Source organism: Pelodiscus sinensis, unplaced genomic scaffold, assembly GCF_049634645.1.
Source record: "Pelodiscus sinensis isolate JC-2024 unplaced genomic scaffold, ASM4963464v1 ctg35, whole genome shotgun sequence".
Lineage (NCBI taxonomy): Eukaryota > Metazoa > Chordata > Testudines > Trionychidae > Pelodiscus > Pelodiscus sinensis.
In genome coordinates this window covers 8,147,637-8,170,886 of record NW_027465908.1, presented here as the reverse complement: position 1 = coordinate 8,170,886, position 23,250 = coordinate 8,147,637, and the positions used below count along the sequence as shown (strand labels likewise).

The 23,250-nt window shown below is 51.9% G+C and overlaps 2 protein-coding genes across 5 annotated transcripts; one reads left to right on the top strand and one right to left on the bottom strand.

Annotated features, from left to right (window-relative positions):
• Positions 1-9: 9 nt before the first annotated feature.
• On the bottom strand, positions 10-11,145 carry LOC106732615 (zinc finger protein RFP-like). 4 transcript variants are annotated; one of them, XM_075916481.1, is made up of 8 exons: positions 9,937-11,145; positions 5,974-6,069; positions 5,167-5,238; positions 4,835-4,857; positions 4,013-4,128; positions 3,400-3,459; positions 1,973-2,191; positions 10-1,643 (listed from the first exon to the last, which is right to left on the bottom strand). In XM_075916481.1, the coding sequence occupies exons 1-8, from the start codon at positions 10,495-10,497 to the stop codon at positions 1,570-1,572; spliced, it is 1,221 nt and encodes a 406-aa protein (XP_075772596.1). In that variant the 5' UTR covers positions 10,498-11,145; the 3' UTR covers positions 10-1,569. The 4 variants fall into 4 exon arrangements, with proteins under 4 accessions (XP_075772596.1, XP_075772598.1, XP_075772595.1 ...); XM_075916483.1 differs by having other exon boundaries at positions 10-2,191; positions 9,937-10,424; positions 10,709-11,145; XM_075916480.1 differs by having other exon boundaries at positions 10-2,191.
• Positions 10,930-22,857, top strand: LOC142824461 (uncharacterized). The gene is given in 8 exon segments (XM_075916459.1): positions 10,930-11,016; positions 14,350-14,372; positions 15,074-15,189; positions 15,762-15,821; positions 17,773-17,973; positions 19,239-19,352; positions 19,586-20,221; positions 20,224-22,857. Coding segments are annotated over 4 exon segments (2,079 nt in total). The 5' UTR covers positions 10,930-11,016; positions 14,350-14,372; positions 15,074-15,189; positions 15,762-15,821; positions 17,773-17,786; the 3' UTR covers positions 21,366-22,857.
• The last annotated feature ends 393 nt before the right edge of the window (positions 22,858-23,250 follow it).

Genomic DNA, 23,250 nt, shown 5'->3' with positions numbered 1-23,250 from the left:
TTTGGCAGAATGGTGGAGCACTGGTACCAACTAACCAGGAAAGCACATTCCTGAGCAGGAAGAGGCCAATCAACACACATCTCCGCAGTAGCTGCAAACACGGTCCTAAGAGATGGCTCAGAAAGACACTGGCCCTTGTACACAAGAGTGGGATGAGGGGATAATAGATACGGATGTTTTGTTCAAAATAAACAGGCAGGAGGCTAAGGGGGTAGAACACATGGAACATGCATCTTGTTTGTGTCAACATATGAGAGAAGCCACAGGAGGGGCATGTTGATGCTGGCTGAGGGGCAGCATTCTCACTGCTGACTGACTGGTACTGTTATTGGGTTGGGACAAGTCTCACTATACCTGTGCCTGAGGAGCTGGGACACTAGCACCGTGCTCCTTTTCACAATAAATTTGGCCGAGTGCCTTAGCCTCCAAATGTAGCCTGGATCTTTCTTAGCAGCAACCCTGAGCTGTGCTGCATGGATAAACCGCAGGCTCTGACAGTGCTGCTGGCATCAGAGCTCCAGAAAGAGCTACCCTGAAAAGCCATAACACCACTCTGTGGCCCTAGCAGCAATTCTAATGGCACTGCAGTCGCTGTGGGAAGCAAAATTATCAATCACAGCAGCACCTGGGAACTCTGGTATAAATCAGGACCCCACCGTGCTATTGGGGTGCACATATGGAGCTAAGCATTATCCCTCTTTAATGTAGGTATCTTTCCCAGCCCTGAGAAACAGGGACACTCTATAATAGCAATTGAAGAGAGAGAGGTGACTGCACACAGAGGCTGCGTCTAGACTGGCATGATTTTCCGCAAATGCTTTTAACGGAAAAGTTTTTCCGTTAAAAGCATTTGCGGAAAAGAGCGTCTAGATTGCGCAAAGCATCTGTGTCAAAAGCATCCGTGCCAATCTAGACGCGGTTTGGTGCAAGAAAGCTCCGGTGGCCATTTTTGCCATCAGGGCTTTTTTGCGCAAAACAGTTTTTACCTATCTACACTGGCCCTCTGGCGCAAAAGCATTTGTGCAAGAGGGCTTTTTCCCGAGCAGGAGCGTCGGTATATTTGCGCAAGAACGCTGAAAATCATACATTAGATAGTCAGTGTTCTTGTACAAATTCAAGCGGCCAGTGTAGACAGCAGGCAAGTTTTTGTACAAAAGCAGTTGCTTTTGTGCAAAATCTTGCCAGTCTAGACACAGCCAGAGAGTCTTAGGTCACACAGGAAGATTGTGATGGGCAGAGAACTGAACACAGGTCTCCTGAGCACGAAGCCAGACATTCACACAGGAAGAAAGAGTCCCTACTCGAAGATATTTCACTTTAAAAACACAACACAGATGATGTGACTTATCTCCACTGCACACAGAGGCAAGTGAGCCCCAGAGAGAATGAAGCTGAACTTTTGAAAGGAAACCCAGCCTGTGCCTGAAATGCAAGGAGAGCTCTGCTCACGTTTCTCTACTACAAAGCTACCTCGGACAAAATACTCACAGAGCGTGAACTGCCTCATCCATCCTCCCTCAGCCCCAGCATCCAGCCCCTCTCACTGGCAAGAACAGCATGTCACAGAGATTAGCTACAGGCAGGAAAGACTTCGGGAACTGCACCCACCTTCCACTGGCTCAGCCCACTGCCACAAGGGGAACCTGCAGGCACAAAGATCAGACAGACAAAGAGCCAGACCTCTAGTACCTGCTGTTCCTGCCTGAGCCCTTCTACTCACACCTCCAGTCAAGGCACAAGATGGACAAGATGGGGGGAAGGGCACTAAGACCTTAGCTGTGGGAAGAGCAGCTTCACTGTTAAGTCCCTCAACCTGCTTTCCCTGGGAAGGGACACGGAGGGGACAGTCTTTCACAGAAGAGCCAGGATTATTGGGGCAGATACTTGTGACATTGAGGGCAAAGACAATGAATGATATTGAACCAAACCCAACCCAGCTGCTCCAGAGCCCACCTAGGGGAGCTTTTATTACCCAAGGTGACAAGAATCTTCAGCCAGTTCACAGCCTCATAATTCTCCTGCATCACATCCCTGTAGAGGGCTCTCTGGCCCGGGTCCAGCACAGCACATTCCTCCTCGGAGAAATGCACAGCCACCTCCTCGAAGCTCACCGGCACCGCCATGGCCATTTCCTGTCCCTGGCTCTGAGGGCTGGGGGCTGAGCTAGAGACAGACATCGGTGTTCTGCAGCCTGGCAGGGGGAGAAGGTGAAGTGGAGACATTTCAGAAGGGGCTTTAAGATCTTAAGATTCCTGGGATCAGAAGATATCCTCAGGCATGCAGTCTGACCCCCTCAGTGGCACAAGCCATTACACTTAGTCCGGTTACCCAGGCACAAAGCTCTGTTTCCCCAACGGTGTATTTTCTAGAAAGTCCCCCAGTGATTTGAAGACATCAAGAGATGGGAGAATCCACCAGTTCTTTGTTCGTTTCAGCAGCTAATCCTCTTCCCTATCAAACATTTGTGCCTCTTTTCTTGTCTGAAATAGTCTGGCTTCAGCTTTCAATTACTGGCTCTCATTGGCCGTGTCCAGACTCAGGGGTTTTTTCGGGAAAAGTAGCCTTTTCCCGAAAAAAACTTCCCCTGCGTCCAGACTCAAGCCGCGTTCTTTCGAAATTATTTCGAAAGAACGCGGCTTTTCTTTCGATGGCGGTAAACCTCGTTTCACGAGGAAGAACGCCTTCTTTCGAAAGTTCCTCATTCGAAAGAAGGCGTTCTTCAATGTAAAGAGGCCGTCTTCGAAAGAGAGCATCCAGACTCGCTGGGTGCTCTCTTTCGAAAAAGCGGGTTTCTCTTTCGAAAGATCCGCCTGTAGTCTAGACGCGATCTTTCGAAAGAGCCTCTTTCGAAAGAAGCCTGCAGTCTAGACATAGCCATTGAGCCGTATCCACTCGACAGGGTGGGTAATTCTTTTTCATGGGGGGGGGGGCAAATGGAAAGTGGCTGAAAGCTGCACTCTTCCATGACATAAATACAGGAAATGGAGGATCCGGGATGGGCATTGGGAAGAGGAGTATGTTTGGGGTAACGGTTTGGGATACAGGACAGATAGAGGGTTCTAGGAGGGAATTTGGGTGAAGGAGCCTTTCAGCCTATTTATTGTTTGAAACCAGCCCCATATTGAAAGTGACTGAGCAGTGAAATCTGAGCCTGAATGTGCCGTCCGTTTTGTGCTTTAACTTCACCCCTTTAGCATCACAAACCTCTAGACCAGTGTTTCTCCAAATGTCCACAGGTCCCCATGCAGCACCCCTGGGACTCCTCACTGATCACTGGGTGATTTAGGGCTCTGTGCACCATGGTCGCTGGGTTTGGTTAGTAACTTCAATGACAATCCCATGAAGATGTTTTCACAGGAATTCTCACATGACTTAAAGAATTTCCACCAGCAAACTCACCTTGTCTGAAAGCTCCAAGGGATTTTCCTCTTGCTCTCTCCAGTGCAGAGGGCAGAGTGTCTGGTGGGGGAAGGGATAAGAGAGGAGAGATTCCAGGCTCTCCTATTCACAACAATGTCCCACCCTGAACTCTGCATTTCAATTCTATCAGACACACACTCAGGTATTTAGTATGAAAGAGTCTGAAACTTGCATTTCCTCTCTCACACGGGCACCTCCCAGCAATGGAGCCAATATCTCTGCAGCCTCACACCTGTCCCAGGAGAGACACGCCGTAAATGAGATTTACTCTTCCCTCCTCATCCCCTTCCACTTGGGTTTCTCACTCACTTACTGCCTCTTATCATAACCTGGACATATGGTGGTGGAACACGTGGCCATCACAATAACGTTAGCCATTTTGATCTCTGAACGAGAGGTTCAGAGTTTGCAAACCCCTGGCTCTATCTGCAAGCAGGTGGGTCTGTTCACTCAGTGTCTCTAAGGAGAGCAGACTGATGGGGCCGTCATTCTCCACATGGGAATTGAGGCAGGGGAAGGTTGGCTTCTGAGGCCAGATTCAATAGTCTCAGATAATTGAACCACTTTCCCCTCATCCATCCCTTCCAGGTACCTTTGAACTTCCTCAGAGTCTCCGACAGAGCAATCGTTTTCTGGGAGAACCCTCTGACTTGTTCTTCCAGTTCAGGGGAAATCTCTTCCGGCAGCTGGAATTGCCCCATCTCACACCTGGACAGAAACAATTCAATGTGATTGTATGTCGTTTACTGCTGATAAGTTCTGGCTAGTGAGTCTCAGCTCTAACAGGCCTGGAGTTAGAATTCCTCCAATTCTCCCAGCCTGAGAGCAGGGACAACACATCTCATGGCCATGCAACCTTCCCCACAAAGATCCCATTTCAGTTCTTCACTTCTGGCCTGGGGAGACTGGCTGGGGGAGCAAAGGAGAATAGAGTCTCCATGGTCAACTCACTCCTTGGCCTCCAGATGCTGAGGGACAGGAGGTTCCCATAAGAAGGGCTGAAGGAATCTGTCCAATAGGGATTAGACTGAGACACCAGCTCCCCTCAACCCAGCTCCTTCCACACAGGTCTCCAAACAACCCTCGAGTGGGACAGACTCTTGATCCCTGCTGTCCTGGGCTGAATGAGCACAGTGCCCAGCAGTGACAGCCCATGTTCCACCCCACAGTCTTGCGGCAACCAATCCCCAAGGAGGTGACAGCTCTAAGCTCCAGGAAACACTTGAGGTCAGACTGTGCCCTGAATGGGGAAATCCAGAGTCTCAAGTGCGAGGATGAGACCCTCAGAATTAAATGCATCAGAGATATTCATGTCTAACATCTGGTTGTAGAGCTCTGGGGAGATGTGGTGCTAACATCTGCTCCAAGCCTTTTCCCTGCTCTGTGCAGTGTGAGGGGAGTGAGAGCCACGTACCTACACAGGGCGCTTCTGACGTCCTAGAAAAAAAGACACAGAAAAGAATCTCAGCCCCATTGGACACACACAGGGGACCTCTGAGAAGAGATTTTGCAAACCTGGGAAGAGAGGCCCTGCCCTGGCCCCAGGAACATGGATCCCCTGAGTTAATGGGGCTTTGCCATCTCTAATAGATCTGTGCCTGTAACTCTACAAAGAACAAGAGTCATTCACATGGCAGCAATGCACAAGGTGTTACACTGAGATCTGACAACGGGGACCAAGCACTTGTGATTCAGGAGCCCCCCTTCGCTGTGTGAGGAGCTGGGATGTTTGTCCCTCATTCTCACCTGCAGGAATTCACTTGCTGGCTTCTGACAGGTCTCCTCCAGCTCGCCGATCCCCTCGCTGATACGGGAAATCTGCACGGAGAGGTTCCTGACAGTGTCAATCTGGAACCTCCCAATCTCCTCATCTAATTTCTCCAGCTGGGCTAGGAGTCGCTGCTTTTGTTCCTCCAGAAACTGCAGCAGCTGCTGAAACTCAGCCACAATCATCTGCCTCTTGGCTTGGGTCCATTTGTGTGTGAAAACAGGGAAAGGGCTGGTCAGGGGCATGGATGGAGCCCACAGCCCTTTCACGGGGAGCAGAGTGCGCAGTAGGGAGAATTTCTTGGAAAACTCTAAAGTTTGCCTCTTTGTGATTACTAGGCAGATGCGTCTCTCCCAGCATCTCCTTTGCCCCGTGTCCCTCTGAATGGGATGTTCCCATGTCTGTCATGGGCAGCATCTTTTGTTATTCATGGGCTCTGGGAATTCATATCCAGAGCACCAGGAGGCAGGACTCAGCACCAGCCTGACAGATACCCAGGGAGGAAAAAGAAGCAAACATATAAATGCACCAAGTGAGCAGACAGTCCTTCAGGGACACATGCAGCTCACTTGGGGAGGATGTCTGGGAAAACCACAAAGGCTGGACATTAACTCATGCACTGACACGGATGCTCAAGGCCTTTCCACACATGGATCTCAGCCAGCAATTCATGATCCAGGGGAAACACAAACAAGCCGAACCTCACCAAGGCCACACAGGAGTCTGCCTCCTAACACAGCCCTCCCACTGCCAGTCCCTGCTGGTCCATAGCCACAAGCACTTACCAGATACTCCTGGCTTTTCCCTTCTGCTGTTGCTTTCCTTCTCAGCAGCTTTTCTCTCTCCTCCCTCAGAGTCTTCAAATGAGTCTCCAATTTTTCCTGAAGAAACAGATATAAGCACGAGGGCAAATCACATTAGATGTTGGGAGCCCATTTATCTGCCTTTAAGAGAGTCCCAGTTTTGTGGAACTCTGCCCTTGTCCAGCAGGGACTCAGCCCTGGACATGGCTTTGTCCATAGAAAAATACACAGGAGGAGACTGCAGACGCAGTAGGACACCTACGAGCATGGGGGACAGATCGGTGGTGGCACCTTCATAAAGAATGATGCAGGTAGTTAATAATACTAATCACGTAACAGATTATAATTTTATCAGTGACAGTATTTTTTAACCTGCTGACCGGCAGGGTTGGTAGCGGAAATGGGCTCTCCTGGGGCCAGGGATCTCTTGCGAGGTCTGCCAGGGTGGCCACAAGAACTGCTGGCCAATGGGAATGCCCAGCAGCTGCAGACTGACGTTAGCTGCCAGAGGCAAGTGAGCACTTCAGAGGCAGTGGGGAGTTTAACCGGTAATTGGCACTGATAAACATTAGCTCATCAGTTAACCAGTTTGAACTCTTGCTACAAAGCAGTTGAATCCCAGTTCTGTCGGGTATGGACCAGTTCTTCCTGAAACCCTGCTATGGGTGGAGTGAAGGCGCTCGGGGCCCCACACAGCATCCAGCCCAGCAACCTTATCTAGTGCCAGCTGCTGCATCAGAGTTCAACCCCTCATGGAGCAGCCCAGAACTTCAGCATCCCAGTGGGAAACCTCTTCTCCCTGCTGAGCCCAGGGCTTTATCAAGGCATCTTTCTCTCCTAACAGCCACACTTCAGCACTGTTCAGTGATGCTGAGGGACAGGGAGCAGTGCAGTCTAACAATTGGACCAGGGTTCAGGACCGAACTCTATCCCTGATGTGTCTGGCGACTATGAGCAACTTGCTGCCCCACCTTCCCTTCCCACAGTTTGTCTAACTGGACTGTGACCTGCTCAGAGCAGGGACGTTCCCGTGCTGGGTATTGTGCAGGTCACTGCAGATCTATAAGGCAAATGACAGCTATTATTCCAGTTCATCCAATCAGTAACAGCTTGTAACCTCCTCTTCTCTAGTCCCAAGGCAGCTCACTGACAGAGTGGCCTGTAGCTCCTGTAATCTAAACCTTTCTGATTATTAACACCTTCCCTTGTGCAAACACCCCTCCTCCCACCAGTGAGGGCTGGGTTTCAGGATTTAGAGCCTCAGAGAAACATTTCCCACATCAGGTATCTGTAAAGACTTGACATAAGTTGCCACAAAGCCAGAACATTTACTTTTTACTGCATCTCTTGGATCATGAAGGCTTTACAGAAGTGGTCACCAACCAATAGATCGGGATCTACAGGTAGATCTTGGAGCCTCTGACAGGTGATCTTGACTGGTTTGGCTAAGAGGCTATCAAGTGCAGCACTTCAGCTAACCCCTCTCCCTGCTGCTGCACATCTCCTGCCCTTTGCCTTGGAGCTGTTTCCTTCTCCCACCCTGCATTCTATCTCCACAAACAGAGGGAGTCTGTAGGCTGCTTTTGAGAGTGGTGCAGGGGTGAGCCTTCCTTAGCCCCACTGCACCACCAAGAGGAGCCACCTGTGGTGAGCAGTGTGCAGCTGGAGCCTGTATCCCTGTCCTAGTCATATACTTCTCCCGTACCCCAAGTCCCTTCTCTAACTCTGAGCCCCCTGAACTCAAACTCCCGTAGGGTACGTCTACACTACAGCGCTAGTTCGAACTAACTTAGTTCGAATTAGTTAATTCGAACTAAGCTAGTTCGAACTAACGCATCTAGAACTAAAAACTAGTTCGAACTAGCGTTTTGCTAGTTCGAACTAGCAAGTCCACATTGAGTGGACTCTGAACAGGGCTTAAGGATGGCCGGAAGCAGTGCCGGCAGGGCATAAAAGGAGGACTTAGAGCGTGGAGATGCTGTCTCAGGCTAGCCGAGGGCTGCGCTTAAAGGGTCCCGACCCCCACCCCGGACACACAGTTCTAAGGGGTGCCCCGCTTGCAAAGAAGTTCTGGCTTGGAGTGCCCTGAGTGCCCACACTGAGCACATCACACCACTCGGCCATCAGCCCGGCTGCACTTGCCACAGGCTGCCATCTGGGGAGAGGGAGTAATTGGGGGGCTGCAGGAGAGCTTCCACCCCCAGAAGCCCGCAGAGCCAGCCCAGTCGTCCCCATCGGGGGCTCGTACCCCATTCCTCCCTCACCTCCTTCCACTTACCCTTCCCTAGCCCCCCTTCTTATTGATGTACAAAATAAAGATAACGTTTCTTCCAACATTGACTCTGTCTTTATTGAAAAAAACTGGGGGAGACTGGGAAAAAGAGGTGGGAGAGGGGAAGAGAAAGGCTGGGAGAAGGGAGGACAACTAACATGATCAGGGGTTGGGAACAGGTCCCAGATGAAGAAAGGCTAAAGAGACCGGGACTGTTCAGCTTAGAAAAGAGGAGACGGAGGGGGGACAGGATAGAGGTCTCTAAAAGCAGGGGTTGGGTGGAGAGGGTGCATTCAGAAAAGTTCTTCCTGAGTTCCCCTAAAGAAGGACTAGAGGACACCAAAGGAAAGGAATGGGTAGCAGGCTTGAAACTAGTAAGAGAAAGTTGTTGTTCTTGACAAAGCAAATAGTTAACCTGCGGAACTCCTTGCTGCAGGAGGCTGTGAAGGCTACAACTAGAACACAGTTTAAAGGGAAGTGAGATCAAGTCATGGAGGTTGGGTCCATGGAGTGCTATTAGCCAGGGGGTAGGAGTGGTGTCCCTGCCCAAAGTTTGTGGAAGGCTGGAGAGGGATGGCACGAGACAAATGGCTTGGTCACTGTCTTCGGTCCATCCCCTCCAGGGTTCCTAGGGTTGGCCGCTGTCGGCAGACAGGCTACTGGGCTAGATGGACCTTTGGTCTGACCCAGGACGGCCATTGTAAGCTCAGGGCTCAGGGTCGGGGGTCTCAGTGGACCCCCTTGATTTTCATGCACACCTGCTCCTGGGTGGCCAGGCTGGCAGCTCTCCTGCCCTAGCCGGCCACTTTCCTGTGCCTAGTGCGGAGATCGTGGACGAGGTCCACGATGTCCGCACTAGCCCAGGAAGGTGCCCGCCTCTTGCGGTCCAGGGCAAGCTCCCGGGAGCCGCCAGCCTGGTCCCGGGAAGAGGGGGTGGGCTGGGGGGCATCGGGTGGGTGGCTCTGTGCCGTGCCAGGTGCAGGGTCTGCTAGCTGGGTGCTGGCAGGCTTGCACCTGGCACGGGCACCGTAGCCAGCTCGTGCCCCTTTAAGGGGTCCGGGGCCGGGAGGGGGGCATAGAGTTTCCCTGGTGTTGGCCAGAGTGGCCACCAGGGAAACCTGGGGAGGGCTAGCCTCCCACTAGTTCGAACTAAAGGGCTACACAGACCTTAGTTCGAACTAGCTAGTTCGAACTAGGCGTTAGTCCTCGTAAAATGAGGTTTACCTAGTTCGAACTAAGTGCTCCGCTAGTTCGATTCAAATTCGAACTAGCGGAGCGCTAGTGTAGCACCTAGGAAAGTTAGTTCGAACTAACGTCCGTTAGTTCGAACTAACTTTGTAGTGTAGACATACCCTTACAGAGCCTGAACCCCCTCCTGCACTCCAACCCTCTTCCCCTGCCTGATGAAAGGGAGAAAGGATGGGGGAGGGAGAAGGGATGCAGTGAGCAGAGGCGAGGCCTCGTAAAAGGATCACAAAGGAGGTGGGGCAAGGGTATTTGGGTTTGAGGTAGATCCTGGATTGCACTTAAATTCAAAGAGTGATACTTTCAAAGGCTGGAGACCACTGCTTTACACTGGTTGGTTCACATCTGTGGCCGGTAACAGTCAGTGAAATTAGCCTGTAATTAAAACCCAATGTTATTTCCCATCATACTGGACAGCCGCTCTGTACCTTGTACTCCTGGGCAGCTTCCTGTTTGGGCACCACTGTGTGAGCCTGGGATGTGTCACACACCACACAGATGGGAGTTTGATCCTCTTCACAGAACAGCGTCAGAGCCTCCTGGTGCTCCCCGCACACCCCGTCCCGTCTTGCTCTCTCTGCTGCCTGGAAACTCAGCGGCTTGGCTAGTTCCACCACGTTTGCCAGCTGCCGGTTGGGCCGGAGGGGTCCCTGCTGCTCAGTGTCTCTGCCCTGAGGGCTGAGGGGGGCCTGGCAGGAATTGTGCCCACACTGCAGAGTGACAGGGGCTGTGAAATCCTCCAGGCAGACGGGACGCGGCGCTTCCTCCCGGACACTTTCCACGGGGCTCTCTGCAGCCATGGCTGCCGCTGGGCTGGGGGACCGGGGCCGGGTCACTGTCCTGAGCTCAGCAATGGGGGGGCAGGTCCGGGGGGGGGGGGCAGGTCCGGGGGGGGGGCGGGGTTGAGGCACCAGCACTGAGGACAAAAAACCCATCAAAATTAAAAACCAAAAAAGCCCCAAAAGCTTCGCTCCCCCTGCAGGGTCCATTGGGCCTCCCCCGCTAACCGCCCCGGCCAGAACCGCCCCCCATCGCTGCGCCCCTCAGGCCAGGGCCCCTCCCCACAGCTCTGGTTCCTGCCCCCCACTCTGCAGCCCCCTCACAGCCCCGCTCTGCCCCCGCCCCCGCCAGGCCAGCGCGAGCATCAGGGGCGACCGCAGCAGCGGGGGGGGGCGGCCCGATACCCAGCGCCGGACCCACCAGCAGCGAGTAACGGCCCCAACGGCCCCTCACAACGGCTCCCGGCTCAGGGAGCGCGGCGCATGCGCAGTAACCGCGGCGCAGTCTGGTCCCTTTCCCTGCCCGCGCGCGGAGCGATGGGCGGGACCCGCCGAAAACCCGACCGCGGCGGAGTAGAACGGGGCGGCCCGTCAGACCGCGCATGCGCAGCAGCTCCGTGACTCCGACCAGACTCCAGCGCCAGGGCTTAGCTCAGACCGGGCGCTGCTTGGCCCCGCCCCCCCGGCCAGAGGCTACTTCCGCTTCTCGGAGCCCGGGCCGGCTCGCAGGTGGGGCGGGGCTTTTGCAGCGCGTGGAGCGACCCGGGGGATTCCCTCCCTGCCGGGCTGGGAGCGGGGGCGTGTCCCGAGGTGGGCGGGGCCGGCGCGCGCTGCTGGGGTTGCAGGGTTCGCTCTGGTCCCCACGTGGCTGCGCTGGCGCGCGGGCGTGGGGGGTGGGGGAAGGCTGCGGCGGGTGCGTGCGCAGGGCGCTGGGACCGGCCCTTTGTTGCGGGGGCGGGGCCGAGAGATGCCCACGTGGGCCAGTCCCGGCTTCTGCCCAGCGCGTCTGGTTGGTCGGTCCCGGGGCGGCGCGCGGAGGGGGGCGGGGGATGCTCACCTGAGAGGCGGTGCCACTGCGGGCTCCTTCCCGGGCACTGCGCATGCGCAGCGGCTCTGGCGAAGCCTTTGGCCGTCTCTGCCCGCGCGCTGTGAGTGTCCCGTGGACTGGGCGGGGGGCGGGGCGGATGCAGGGGGCGGGGCCTGGCCAGACTCAGGTCTGGTGGGGGGCGGGGCGCCAGGAAAACTCTGCAGGTAAACACCGAGAGCAAATCCCCAGCGCGGGGGGGGGGGGGTTAAAGCAGCTTCCCCAGGGGATGAGGCGCGAGTCACAGAGTGGCCCTGGCCAGGGGCCTGTTTATTTGCTTCAACATTTATTTTAATCCCTTATTCACCTGGGAGGCGCCGGGCAGGCTCAGGAGGCTGCAGCCCCCCCCCCCCCCCGCACTGCGCCCGGCCCACTCGAGTGTGTGTTTGTGCAGCTGCATCTGAAAGGTGTTTGCAATGTAACAAGGGAGCTAACGACAGGACGGAGTCTCCTCGCTTTTCTCTTGTCTCATTCCCGGGACTCGCAGAATTGCTCTCCTGTCTCTGCAGCCCATTTTCATTGGTTTCTGCTGTGCAAATGCAATGCCTTGTACTGTCACTGCTCTGTGCAATGCAACTCACAGTCCTGCTACTTTGAAACAAATGTCAGTAAAAATCAAAGTCATCTTCTGTAAAACTACTTCAGTGAAAGTACAAAAGTATCCTAAAAGTGAAAGTATGCAAAAGTAAAAATTAGTGTTCCTATGGAACCCTATGCTTAATCACCCGAGTTCTTGCAGGTCACCACTAACACACACACAATCACATGTCCTATATAAACACTTATAATATAATTCTATATTATATGTACACCTATACTATACATTTTTCAATGATGGAATTTAACAGTAGTCACTGCCTTCATTTATAGAGATGAAGAGGGAAAAATTAAATACAAGTCAGATTACAGAAATGTATTTATTTTGTCCACATTCACGGTGTTTTTTTTTTCCATTGTAATGATTAATTTCCAAAATGTTTGTTCAGCCATAGGAGCATTTTTTTTTTTCAGAATTACCTATCCTTGCTCTTCTATGAAAATATATGAGTCCATCACACAAAAGAATCTCTCACAGGCAGCTGATGGAGATAGAGGTCTGTTTGCCCTGGCACACAGCTCCTTAATTCTAGAAAAAGAATGCAGAATCTCCATGGTCTCTCCTGAAGACACCAAATACCCATCAAGCTTCTTTGTAGTTTCATTTGTCTAAAATGACAGTCTTACCTTTTCTAATCCCAGTTTCATGCGTGTTCCAAGTGCTCCTTATATTTGGCATCAAGATGTCAGTTGCTATTAGCTCCAGGTCCTCAATTATTTCACCAAAACATTTCTGAATGGTGCACTGAAGCCCATCTACCAGTGGCCTCAAGAGGGCATCTTGTTCCTTTGCAGTTTTGAAACCATCAAGTATAATTTAAACTTAAAAAACAACAAATGGCCTGGTAGCACTTTATAGACGACAAAACATGGATGGTATCATGAGTTTTCGTGGGCACAGCCCACTGCTTCAGATGACCGGAGTTTTGAGTTTAGGCTGTACAGACGTATTTATTTTGGCTCTGCACAGCCTAAACTCAAAACTCCAGTCATCTGAAGAAGTGGGCTGTGCCCACGAAAGCTCGTGATACCACATATGTTTTGTTAATCTATAAAGTGCTACCGGACTGTTAGTCTGTACAGGATAAACTGAAAAAAAAAATCTCTGCTACCCCCTGAATCTGGTATAATTTACGCAGCTGCACTCCTTTCCATTAGTGTACTTATCTGTGCTTGGATAATATTTAGTGCTTTCACCAATGGGCCCATAACCATGGCATATTCTGCCAATAAAACCAGCTCTGCTCGATTCAGCCTTTTGACCAGCCAATACGTAATGTTAATAAAAATACAGAATGATCATCGGTGGGGGGGGGGGGGGGAGAGTTTTTTAACAAAAAGAAATGCATAAAGCGAAGAATTGCTTCTTGCATACTAATTTGGAGACCTGGGAACACATTTCTCATGGACCTTTCTTGTTCATTCAGTATGCATCGAATTCTCTCCACAGCCGTGAACACAGAGTTCCATCCTTTCTGGCATGGCCGAATGAACTGTGGCTTGTATTCTGCTTCCACCATTTTTGCTCCAATTGCTGTGTTCAATTTTAACGTATAGTGCTTAGCATCTGGCAAAAGTGGGCCTGGCCATCTTTTGTTAGGGGTCATTTGATTCTTCTTGTACCACATCTATAAATGAAACTAGATTCTGCAAGTGGCAGGCTTAATGTTGGTGTTTTGGTTCAATTTATTCACGATTGTTATCGCTGTCAGGGACATCTTCAGTTTTGTGAAATTCAGCTTATCAACATGAAACCCTGTTGTTGAAAACACAGTTGAAAGACACCTCCTTCTCCCCCCCCCCAAAAAAAAAACCCAAGCCATATTAATATGTCCCGCAATTGATATACCATGCTGGTAACAATACATTGAGGGGACCCTGGGAGAAGCTGTGTCTCCACCCCCAAGCCAGACATCCTCTGGTCCATCCCTCTCTCCTGCCCCCTGCACTCCAGGTCCCCCATCCAGCCCCCATCTGTTCTCCACAACTGAGGATTCCCCTGCTCTTGGCCCGATGACTGCACCATGCCAAGCAGCAGGGCTGGCAGTGGGGCAGCCGTTCCAGCCAGGCACTGGAGGAACTGGGTACCAGGGGGGGCAGAAGGGAAGGGGCTTGGGTTAAAGTTAGGGAGCCTGGTCAGTGGCCAGCCCTGTTCACCGTGCTGCCCAAGAGTGGTTCTTGCTCTGCCCTGGCCCAGCTGATCTCCCCCCCCCGCCCCACCCCAGTTGCTCCAATGCTAAGAGCTGGATATGCTGACTCAGGGACTTCCCCACGGGCTGCACAGGGCTGGTAGGGAGCCTTCCCTGTGTGTGTCCAGTGCAAAATGCCTTCCCTGTGTATGTCCAGTGCAGCTGAGATTCTTTTCTGTCTCTTTTCTCTAGGACGTAAGAAACACCTTGAGCAGGTAGGTGGCTCGCACTTCTATCATACTGCACAGCGCAGGGAAAGAGCTTGGAGCTGATGTTGGCACCACATCTCCCCAGGGCCCTACAGCCAGATGTTGGATAGAAATGTCTCTGACTCACTTAATTCTGAGGGTCTCACCCTTGCACAGCAGACTCTGGAATTCCCCATTCAGGGGCACAGTCTGACTTCAGATATTTCCTAGAACTGTCACCTCCCTGGGGACTGGCTGCCTCAGGACTGTGGGGCTGGAATATGGGTTTGTCACTGCTGGGCACTAGGCACATTTAGACCAGGGCAGCAGGGACCCAGAGTCTGTCCCACCTGAGGGCTGTTTGGAGACCTGTGTGGAAGGAGCAGGGGAGGGAGGAGCTGGTGTCTCAGTCTGGTTCCTAGTGGGCAGATTCCTGCAGCCCTTCACCTGGGAACATCCTGTCCCTCATCACCTGGAGGCCAAAGAGTGAATTGGCCATTGAAACTCAATTCCACTTTTGTCCCCAGCTGGTCTCTCTTGGCCAGAGGTGAGGAACAGCAGTGGGACCTTTCAGGGGAAGGTTGCATGGCCATGGACTGTGTTGCCCCTGTTCTCAGGCTGGGGGAATTCAAGGAATTCTAACTCCAGGCCTGTTAGAGCTGAGACTCACTAGCTAAATCTTATTATCTGTAAATGAAATAGAATCACATGGAATTGTTTCTGTCCAGGTGTGAGACGGGGCAGTTCCAGCTGCCAGAGGAGATTTCCCCTGAACTGGAAGAACAAGTCAATGCTTTCTCCCAGAAAACGATTGCGCTGTCGGAGACTCTGAGGGAATTCAAAGGTACTTAGAAGGGATGGAGGAGGGGAAAGTTGTTTAACTATTAGAAGCTATTGAATCTGGCCTCTGAAGCCACCTTCCCCTGTCTCAGTTCCCACATGGAGAGTGACGGCCCCATTATGCTGCTCTCCTTAGAGGCACTGAGCAAACAGAGTCAACTGCTTGCAAATAGAGCCAGGGGTTTGCAATCTCTGAGCCTCCTGTTTCTGTCAAGGTATCAAAATAGGTAAAGTTAATGTCATGGCAACGTCTTCGCACCAGCACAGCTCTAGGTTATGACAAGAGGTGGTTAGTGACTGAGAGAAACCAGGTGAGAGGGGATGAGGAGGGAAAAGTAAATTTCACTTTCAGTTTGTGTCTCCTGGGGCAGAGATGAGGCTGCAGAGATGTTGGCTCCATTGTTGGGAGGTGCCCAAGCGAGATAGGACACAGAAGGTTTCAGACCTTTTCATACTAAACACTTGAGTGTGTGTCTGTCTGGTCTCTGATACAAGTGAAATGTAGTGTTCAGCATGGGGACATTATTGTAAATAAAAGAGCCTGGAATCTCACCTCTCTTATCCCTTCCCCACCAGACACTCTGCCCTCTGCACTGGAATGAACAAGAGGAAAATCTCTGGGAGCTTTCAGACAAGGTGAGTTTGCTGGTGGAAATTCTTTAAATGATGAGAAAATTTCTGTGAAAACATCTTCATGTGATTGTCATTGAAGTTACCAACCAGACCCAGCGACCACGGTGCACACTGTCCTAAATCTCACCCACCGATCAGTGAGGAGCCCCAGGGGCACTGCATGAGTACCTGCAGACACTTTGAGAATCACTGATCTACAGGGTGTGATGCTATAGGGGTGAAGTTAAGCACACAACGGACGGCACCTTCAGGCTCAGATTTCACTGCTCAGTCACTTTCAATATGGGGTTTGTTTCAAACAATAAATTGGCTGAAAGGCTGAGAGCTGACTGGCTTCCACGGTATCAGTTTGTTTATGGCGAGAATCTTCTGGATACGCAAGGCCTCTTCAGTGTAGTGCAGGCCTGGGCAAAATACAGCCCATGGGTCAGATCTAGCTCGCCAGGCTATCGGATGCGGCCCACTGATGCTTGGCGAGCCAGGGACTAGTTCCATGCTTGCAACTTCCCACCTGCAAGCCACTCAGAAAGCGAAGGTGAGCCTGGAGGTGAAGGGGGAAGGCTTCAGGCACTGCTTCCACCCCCAGGACAATCTCATTGGCTGGTTTCTGGCCAGAAAGGAAGCACTGTGCCCCCTCCGCTCCGGCTCATAGTTATTCACACACCCACATGGCTCCGTAGCCGGTGTGAGGGTTGAGCAGGCTCCCTGCCTGCCTCAGAGAGGTGCTTGGCTGCTGATCGGGAGTCACTCAGGTAAGTCTCCTGGCCAAAGCTTGCCTCTGGCACCCCAACCTCTTTCTTCCCCATCTAGTTCTCTGCCTCCCACTCCACATACCCTAACTCTCTGTTCTTTTCCTGCATCCAAGTAACCCTCATCCCCTTATTTGTCCACTTAGCTGCTTCTCTAAATTAACTTTATTTTAAATATCTCATGAGTAGTTGGCTAATCCAGTGCCCCAGATCACACCTGCCTCCTTCACTCAGACTCCTTCCCAGAACCCTCTTTCACTCCTGCATTCCAACCCCTCACCCAAAGCTCCCTTCTTCTCCCAATGTCCATCCCATACACTGTATTTCCTACTTAATGTCTTGGAAGAGTGCAGCTCTCAACCACTTTCCAAAATCTTGGAGTCTCTCTCCCTCCTCCCCAAACAAAATGAATTTCCCACCCCTGGTCTAGTGGATACAGTTCAGTGAGAGTCAATAACTGAAAGCTGCAGTCAGAGAATTTCAGGCTAGAGAAGAGGCACAAATATTTGATGGGTAAGAGGATTAGCTGCTGAAACAAATGAGCGAAGAACTGATGGGTTCTCCATCTCTTGATGTCTTCATATCAACACTGGGCGACTTTCTACAAAATATGCTATGAGGAAACAGAGCTTTGTGCATGGGTAGCTGGGGTACGTGTAATGGCTTGTGCCATAGAGGGGACAGACTGCATGACTAAGGATATCTTCTGATGCCATGAATCCATGAATTTTAAGGTCTTATCCTGTAAACATTCAGCACACGTGTTTAATAATATGTATCTGAATGCTCATATTAACTTCACTTCCTCTCTGTTGTGGAGAGAGTTTATAAAGTCTGTGTCAGATGAGAGAACCAGGGCTGCAAATCAATGTAGGAAGATGAAGGATTATAAATACTGCAGCCCAAATTAAATTAAATCTATGTCCATGTCCAGGCAGATGAATATGTGGCTTGTTTAGTAGAAACACTGGGTGCTGAGAACTGAATCCCATTGTTGCAGGCAAAGTAATGTAACTCAAGCCAGGTATTGAGAGAAATAAATACGGCTTTCGGATCTCACTTGTGTGTGGTGTATATGGAATATCTAGACTCATCGTAGAGTCCAGCATGTTTTCCACCAGGGACAGAGTCTGGGCAGAATTGAGGTATGGAAAGTATTAAAACCCTTTTTGAAATGTCTTCAGTTCCCCTTCTTCCCCTGACAGGCTGCTGAACACCCATGTCTGACTCCAGCTCAGCCCCTGGTCTGCGGAACCAGAGACAGGAAATGGCCGTGGTGGAGCCAGTGAGCTTCGAGGAGGTGGCTGTGTATTTCTCTGAGGAGGAATGGACTCTGGTAGACCCGGGCCAGAGAGCCCTCTACAGGGATGTGATGCAGGAGAATTACGAAGCTGTGAGCTGGCTGGGTGAGGATTCCTGTCCCCTCGTGTAACAAAAGGTGGGTGGGATCTGGAGCAGCTGGGTTGGGTTTGGTTCAGAGTCCTTTATTGCCCGAACCCCCAATATAAGCAGTATATGCCCCAGTAATCCTGGCTTCTGCGTGAGAGGTGGCTCAGAGACATAATAGTGGTGCTGCTCTTCCCACAGCCAAGGTCTCATTGTGGTTCCAACCATCTTGCCCATGTTGTGCCTTGGCCGGAGGTGTTAGTGGAAGGGCCCAGGCAGGTACCAGAGTTGTGGGGCTGGGTGCAGCTGCTCTTAGCATCTGCAGGGTCCCCTTGTGCTATTGTGCTGAGCCCCTGGAAGGAAGGTACCAACTCAGAGTCCTTCCCTGCCTCTGGTAGGTTCTGTGCAAGCCAGAGAGGCACCAAACGGCACGCTCAACTGGCCACAAGAGGAGGGCTGCTGCTGCTGGCAGAGTAGAGCCAAGGCTGCAGAAGGGGAGCTGAGCTGCAGGAGCATCTACAAGCAGCAGAGAAGCAGCCCATCCTGTCTCCACCTTGGCTGGCCACAGGAACAGGCGGGCACTGCCCTGGCTGCCTGCAGGACTGACACTCCTGATCCTGTCTGACTGTGCCATGGTGGGCCCTATCAGCGTTCTGGGCCGCTGATAGGGCCCACCATGGCACAGTCAGACAGGATCAGGAGTGTGGGCCATAGGCAGGGCTTGAAGTGGCCAGCCAAGGATTCATTTTCCTGATCAGACAATTCCCCTGCCTCCTTCTGGCTCAAGTAGAGCACCCGTGCCCAAGAGCAGGGCAATTCCATCCCCCAGCCAAGAGCTTTGTGAGCAGAGCCCATAGGGCTCTAGAGCTCTGCTAGATCCTCTCCCTCCCAGCCCTAGAGACCTGACGTGTCAGCTGAAATACGAGTCCTGGCTAGGGGCGTCTGTCAGTCCTGAAAGTCCTAGAGCTCTCCCCTTATAAGCAGTGTGTTCCTGTCCTGCCCAAGTATGGAACAGGCCCTAAAGGAGATTGAGTTGTATCCTGTAAGAGTGCAGCAGAGCGCTCAGTTCCCCATAGGAGTCAGCTGGGCTATTCCCAACATGGTAATTGTACAGGGGGAGTATGGAATTAGTGTGTCCTGGGATCTTGTTCGAGCTAGAGACCAGTCTCTGGAAGATGGGGAAGGAGCCTCTCTGGGTAGGAGACTCAGATCCTGGCTTTGGAAGCAGGAATGGCACAGACCTTAGTGAACAAGGTCAGCACTTGGTTAATTGCTCCCTGAATAGGATTTCCAGTCTCCAAAGCTCATGTGCTCTCCTGGGTGGAGCGAGGGGAAGAGCTGCCGATCCCGGCTCTCCAAGGCTGTGAGGAAGGGGAGATCATCAGTGACACCCACACAGGTGAGAAATCAGCTAAACTGACTCAAACCAATTTCTGTGTTCTCATAGCAGATGTTGGTTGTGTGTTTTCATCAAGTCTGACTGGCCCTTCAGCCTGTCTTCAACTCCAGTCTGAGAGTGCCTGATGGGGAAAGAGTTATGGGTTGTCCCCCATTTTCTGTTCACCATTCAGAATTTTTTCTTTCAGCTCAGCAGAGAGAATGACTTTTGTGTGGTTTCTCTCTCTATCCCAGCAGGTGATGGGATGCTGAATGAGAACAGTGAAAGGAGTCTTCAGGAGGAAGGACCTGACCAAATGTCTACATGTGGGGTGTTAGTGGAAAGATCTGAAGGGCATGTTTCTCGGAGTCCTAAGCAAGGGGAGACTCGTGAGAGTCAGCGTAGTCTACAAAGGAAGCAGGGAAACCGTCCAGGAGCGGGACAGGATAAATCCAGTCACAGGAGCAGAAGGTTGAAAACAAACACAGAAACTGTTCAAAAGAAAATCCCCCCTCACCATTCACCTTGTGCTTCCAGTGACTGTACAACTCCTATTAAACATGAAAGAGCCCAAACAGGAGAAAAACCCTTCAGCTGCTCTGACTGTGGGAAAAGCTTCAGAAAGACCTCAACCCTTGTTATCCATAGGAGAGCTCACACAGGGGAGAAACCCTTCAGCTGCTCTGACTGTGGGAAAAGCTTCAGTCACAGGTCAAACCTTTTTAGACATAGGAGAGCCCACACGGGAGAGAAACCCTTCAGCTGCTCTGACTGTGGGAAAAGCTACAGTCAGAAGTCACGCCTTGTTAACCATAGGAGAGCCCACACAGGAGAGAAACCCTTCAGCTGCTCTGACTGTGGGAAAAGCTTCAGTTACAGGTCATACCTTGTTACCATAGGAGAGCCCACACAGGGGAGAAACCCTTCAGCTGCTCTGACTGTGGGAAAAGCTTCAGTCACAGGTCAAACCTTGTTAGGCATAGGAGAGCCCACATAGGAGAGAAACCCTTCAGCTGCTCTGAATGTGGGAAAAGCTACAGTCAGAAGTCACACCTTGTTAACCATAGGAGAGCCCACACAGGAGAGAAACCCTTCAGTTGCTCTGACTGTGGGAAAAGCTTCAGTTACAGGTCCTACCTTGTTAACCATAGGAGAGCCCACACAGGGGAGAAACCCTTCAGCTGCTCTGACTGTGGGAAAAGCTTCAGTCACAGGACAACCCTTGTTAGGCATAGGAGAGCCCACACAGGAGAGAAACCCTTCAGCTGCTCTGAATGTGGGAAAAGCTTCAGTGACACCTCAACCCTTTTTATCCATAGGAGAGCCCACACAGGGGAGAAACCTTTCAGCTGCTCTGACTGTGGGAAAAGCTTCAGCCAGAGGTCACACCTTGTTATCCATAGGAGAGTTCACACGGCAGAGAAACCCTTCAGCTGCTCTGACTGTGGGAAAAGCTTCAGTCGGCGGTCATACCTTGTTACCCATAGGAGAGCCCACACAGGAGAGAAACCCTTTAGCTGCTCTGACTGTGGGAAAAGATTCAATGACCGGTCACAGCTTGTTATCCATAGGAGATTTCACACGGGAGAGAAACCCTTCAGCTGCTCTGAATGTGGGAAAAGCTTCAGTCACAGTTCACACCTTGTTATCCATAGGAGAGTTCACACGGGAGAGAAACCCTTCAGCTGCTCTGACTGTGGGAAAAGCTTCAGTCACAGTTCACCCCTTGTTAGACATAGGAGAGTTCACACAGGAGAGAAACCCTTCAGCTGCTCTGACTGTGGGAAAAGCTTTAGTCACAGTTCACACCTTGTTATCCATAGGAGAGTTCACACGGGAGAGAAACCCTTCAGCTGCTCTGACTGTGGGAAAAGCTTCAGTCACAGTTCACCCCTTGTTAGACATAGGAGAGTTCACACGGGAGAGAAACCCTTCAGCTGCTCTGACTGTGGGAAAAGCTTCAGTCAGACCAAAACCCTTGTTAGACATAGGAAAACCCATATGGAACAAGCTATTCAGCTACTCTCACTGTAGGAAATGCTGCAGTCAGAGGTCACACCTTGTTATCCATGAGAACTCTCACAGGAGTGAAATCCTTTAACTGCTCTGACTTTGGGAAATGCTATAGCGAGAGTTCAAGCCTTGTTGTATATAGTTGAACCCACATAGGTGAGAAACCCTATAGTAGTGGTGAGCAAAATGTTCTCAGTTGGCAGAATCCAGCCTTCCTAAAACTTTGATCCTATCCACAAGGCAGTGCCAGGCCCCACCTCCAAATGAGCATGTGCTTAGGGGGAAGGAGCTTAGCCCCACCCCTCTTCGTGCTTTGTAGGCATGAGAGAGGAGGCAGCGCTTGGCTGAGTCTTTGCCAAACAACCTGAGGCCAGCACTAGAGGCACTGCTGCCACTGCACTGCTGGCCTCCAGGGCCACATGGCCATGTCTGGGCTGCCTTTGGGGCTGGTCCTGGGCTGCATGGCTGCAGCAGTAACACCTCCAGCCCTGGACTGAATGGGAGCAGTAGTGGTGCCTCTGATGTCTGGGGCTGGTCCTAGTCTGTGTGGCTGCTGCTGCAGCAGTAGAGCCTCCCTCCGGGGTGACCAGGACAGTGTGACTGGAGATGTTGCTTCAGGGGGGCCCAAAGCCAGGTAATATTTGCTGTCCTTCACAGACACTCCCTCCCAATCTCCTCAATTCCCTTTCCCCCCAGCAGCCTTTCACTGACACACTCCTTTTTTCTTGCACCATCTCTCCTGGCCACACATTGCTTCTTCCCCCAGGGCAGACACCTGCCTGCTTCTGCATCCTAGATCCTTCTTCAAGACCCCAACCCTATCTTGAGGCCCCTGTCACATTATTGGATTTTAAGGTGAGCATACAGATAACTGCTGTGATGATGGGAACTGTTTGCCCCAAATTTGGTACAAAGTGGGCCGTGTGAGGTGTCAAACAAAAGCTGATATTGTGCTGACTCTATGTATGGTACTTATGTACTTGTTTCGAGTTTGTATGTGGAGTTATGACTATGGGCTCTGCTGATGCTGTGTATGGACTGCCTGTCATGAGGACGGAATGTCTTATGAGTGACTATGCTAATCAGTATAGCTCTAAGGACAATGGTTCTCAGAGTGGCCAATACACACCTGAAGAATGCGTGTGGAAAGCTGCAAAGCAGCCAGAGCACAATGTCTGCTGGCATATGAAACAGGTCACTTGACCATGTAACTAGCTCCAGCTTGGGAGACACCAGAAATGAATATCAAATGCCATGAGGGGGGCTCCATCTTGTCTTCAGTCTTGTTACTTATCCCAGATGCAGCGTTGCTAAGGACAGGGACACGGGAAGGACTGCTGACCCATCCTGACATACGATGTACCCCAAAGGCTTTTATGCTAGCAGTTTGTGACATCTCCGCTAAGATCCTGCATCAAGAACTTGCTGATTGATGTATATAATGTATTCTCCTTAACTGCCTTACTCTCAACCTTTTCTTTCTTTTATTAATAAACATTGAGATTCTAAAGGATTGGTCCAATGTGATTTTGTGGGTAAGATCTAAAGCAATGGTCCCTTTTCAGGTTGGCGGGCGCCAGGGGGTGTGGCCGTTTGCCCACTGGGCGCCAGGGGGCGGGGACACTTTCCCGCCCGGGGGCGGCCCCCTCCAGCCGCATGCCCGGGGGCGGGGCCACCCCATAGCCACGCGCCCGGGGCCGGGGCCCCCCCCATAGCCACGTGCCCGGGAAAGGCGCCCCCCGGCAAGCGCCGCATGCCTGGGGCCGGTGCTCCCCCCGTAAGAGCCACAGGGCCAAGGCCGGGGCCGTGGCCAGGGCACGCGCGGCACCCCCGGTGCCGGAGCCAGCAAGGGCATGCGCAGCGCCCCCGGGGACGGGGCCAAGGCCGGCGCCGGAGCCGGCAAGGG